Source organism: Pomacea canaliculata, linkage group LG7 (assembly GCF_003073045.1).
Source record: "Pomacea canaliculata isolate SZHN2017 linkage group LG7, ASM307304v1, whole genome shotgun sequence".
NCBI lineage: Eukaryota > Metazoa > Mollusca > Gastropoda > Architaenioglossa > Ampullariidae > Pomacea > Pomacea canaliculata.
In genome coordinates, this window is record NC_037596.1 from 9689695 (window position 1) to 9693376 (window position 3682).

The following is a 3682-nucleotide window of genomic DNA, read 5'->3' on the forward strand; positions in this document are numbered from 1 at the left end:
AGCCACCAATCAGTGAGTCACCTGTCCCTATAAATAAGGTGTGATGTAATATCACAATCACCCTGGTGACTACACTGAGGTGGTAAGTGTGGAGGTAACGTGTGTCTGAGTGTTCCTTTGGTATGGTCATGTGACATGCTACACAATTTTATGATGTTTGTCTTAGTCGTTGTGCTAGCGAGGGAACATTGTATTTTTCATGTATTCGAAGCAAATGTAATGAAAGTAACATAAATTAAACGTTTGAACAGAACGGTATAAATAGAAAATAATGGATTTTTTTATGTCCATATCTCTGTGATTCTTTTTAGGACGAAGTGAATGAAGCAGATGGTAACTATACAGAGATTCTCATTTTTCCAGCCTCTTGTGTTTATTTGCTTGCCATCAGCTCGGATCTCGGGTTAACAACCTTCCAGTTTCATCAAACACAGGATTGTTAATCAACAACACGATGGCCGTAATCACCATCCTTACTTTGCTTGTAATACTCAAGCACTGCTCAGGTAAAATGTTATTCAGCAGAACAAATAGAAAATAAAATAAACAAATAACACATTAATAGTAGTTATAATAATATAATGATGACAAATAGGTGATAATACCGATTGAAATTACAAAAGGAAAGACAAGAGTAAAAAACGGAGGAAAAGAAATAAGGACAAGTAGGTTGTTGACCCTTTAGTCGCTTAAGACCAGTAAAGTTGTGTAAATTAAGCATTTTATTAAGAATTGTTGTTGGTACTTAAACCATAAGATTGTTTTAAAACAAATGAATGCATTTACAGGTCATGCTATCGAAGGATGCAATCCTGCTGAACGTACCGATGTGCCACGGTATGAAATGAATTACAGATTCAAATGTGTGGACATCCAACCTAACAACCACGTGTCCTGGTTGATCACAAAAGTGGATCCCACCAGTAGCAATCAGAACCAAATGACCAATGTTGAAGTCTGTTATTTCAACGAGAACGTGTGCCAATCCTTTAATGAGTTTACAAGTGCAGTTAAAAGTAACGGCGACAGTATACTTACTTACAACCCCAGCCAATTAGACGACACCGTCAGCGTCACGTGTAGAGTCTTTGACAACATGTTAACGCGCGCAACCTCCTACATGAACGACTACACCTGTAATATCACCTTGATAAGTAATTACATAATTCTTTGCTTTTTCTAACTGAAGGTTTTTAAGCTCTTATGATGGAGGTTCCAAGGCTTTCAGTTTAATGAGCTTCAGTAGGAAGGACAATGCTACTTGATTATATTATGTTGGAAAAGAAAAAAATGAGAGCGAAAATGAAGGTGGTACATGTTTTCATTTGTGTTCAATACCTTTTCTCTCCTTTCCTACACTTGATGTAAACCTCCCTCGTCCCTAGATACTTGTATTTTCACTCTGAATTCTGCAAGAGTCATTATCACAACACCGCCTTGACTTTCCAAGCTTATCAAAAGAGAAAGGTACAATTCCTAGCAGGATACCATACTAAGACAGATAATTATAAGTGTGTCGCACCTTGCAATTTGAGTAAAAATGGGGAGCAGTGGAACAAAGAAAAAAGAGAAATCGTATTACATTACAAAAATAATTTTAAAATGTCAAAGAAGCAGCAATGGCATCCGGCTGGCAGTTAGACAGATAAATAGAAGGTGAAATTCATTATCTCAAAACGAAGAAGAGAAAGCGTAAAAGAAAAAAAAATAAAGAAAAAATGTTACCTGAAAATAAGGCACGAGACGAATTTCTATGTGGAAACCTAAAGATATCAACATTGATATAAGCTGCTTTACACTTGAGGAACCAATGCTCATGCAATGCTTGAATATGTATTCCGTGTTGATGATATCTAGATTTTACATTCATGTGTTTATTCACATCTCTACACAGAAAACATACAACATTAAGAAGATATTGCACTAATCGTTTTCTTTGAGTGTGTGTGTAAAGGAGTCGCATATTCAAATAATTTTCGTTTTATGTGGTATTTATCTATTATATCTTTACCATTAAATGCATTTCTCCCACATTAATTTGAAATAAATATTTCCAGATTCTCCAACACTGGATTGCTCAGTGATATATGCTTCCGACTACTCAACAGGAACAGCATGGTGTACTGTTGGCAATATCCTCGATCCAACAAAAAACTATGAATGCAAATTTACTGAGGAGTTGGAGGTACGGGCTTTCTAGAATATTTGATATGGTGAAATGTTGCTTCAGCGGGATAATATCTATCTTTTAGACACACACATGGTTTCAGAAAAATACACTCAAATTAATAGAAATATGTCAGTAGATGATTTTACATTCTACTAATTCTACTGTTTTGCTATTGTAAACGCTGCAAAAATATTGCCAACTACAACATCAGTATCTGAATCAACGGCATTGTCAAAATATTTTGCATGGTTGTAGAATGGAAGTCCTGGGAGGATGTTTGGGACGCAAGATGGAACACACAGCTTTGTTATGAAAGCAGGGAACACCGCAGCCGAGTGCTTCTTCACATATAACTACACACTGGGAATAAACGCCTTTGAAGTAAACCTTCTTCCCGACAACGTCCGGGGCAGAGCGATATTCCACCCCTAAAATTCTAACTGAGAAAATAAGAATGTTAACAAACGCATTTTCCCGTTCAATGTTTTTTTTTTTATTTAAAAGCATCTAATCTTCTCTGTCCAGTTTTATCTGCCAGACTTGAAGTAGTCTGATGAACACAACTTTGAACATCTTTGTAAGAATGTCAAGATGTTTCGATGTATATGGAATAAGAAACAATAAACAAAACGAAGCAGTATATATGTATAGATTGTCAATATGTGAAGAGTGGGTTTTCTGATGAATGTAAAGAGGACGAATGAGAGTGTCTAAACATTAAAGAAACTACACATGTCCGATATCTAAGTCATCGGTATGTCGCACACTCGCAATCACACAGGCACATCAGTTATCTATTCAGCCAGAATATATGGTTACATAAAAATTTTATACACGCATATCTGTAAAATACATTTTAAATATTAAATTTCTCTAAATATTCATGTATGTCGGAAGCAAGGAATCTTCCTGCGTCTATACAATCAACACAGCAATCATTGAAGCACTGTAGGAAGAACCAGGAATATTAAAGAACAAAGAACTGTAGATTCAAATAAATTATATATGTTTGTGTGTGTTACTGCATTAAGCATTCCAAGTTGTATTGAATATTTAAAAGTTAATGAAATTCATCGTCTCACGGATTTCAAGACACGCACAGTCACACTCATCCGATGATAATGAACAGGGCCATGAAGGGATTGCAATCATGCACACAACAGACAGCATTCCAACTATGAAAATTCTATTAAAGGAAAGTAAAGATGATGCAATGACACAAAATAAACGACAGCTGCCTGTTATTAAATTGCCCACGTTTTAATATGAAGTCAGTATAGTCAGATGGTGGAACGAAAAAAAATACCAGTGCATTCACTAAAACATATGTTGAAGGTAAAGTGAAGTTTGTAATACCAGCCTCCTTCTCCACTCGCTTTCTCGTTTCTAGAATGATTTTTACACACACACTCACACACAAACAAAGACAGAAAATCACGAGTATTCAATCACACAAACGCATGCACCATGGCACAAACACATAACAATACAGCTAGAACATGTACGTATGTA

At 35.8% G+C, this 3682-nt stretch overlaps 1 protein-coding gene across 1 annotated transcript; it reads left to right on the forward strand.

The window, feature by feature from the left end:
* Positions 1-804: 804 nt before the first annotated feature.
* Positions 805-2754, forward strand: LOC112569635. Its single transcript, XM_025247475.1, has 3 exons — positions 805-1154; positions 2109-2185; positions 2426-2754. Exons 1-3 carry the CDS (start codon positions 845-847, stop codon positions 2600-2602), a joined length of 564 nt encoding a protein of 187 aa, XP_025103260.1. The 5' UTR covers positions 805-844; the 3' UTR covers positions 2603-2754.
* Positions 2755-3682: the final 928 nt, after the last annotated feature.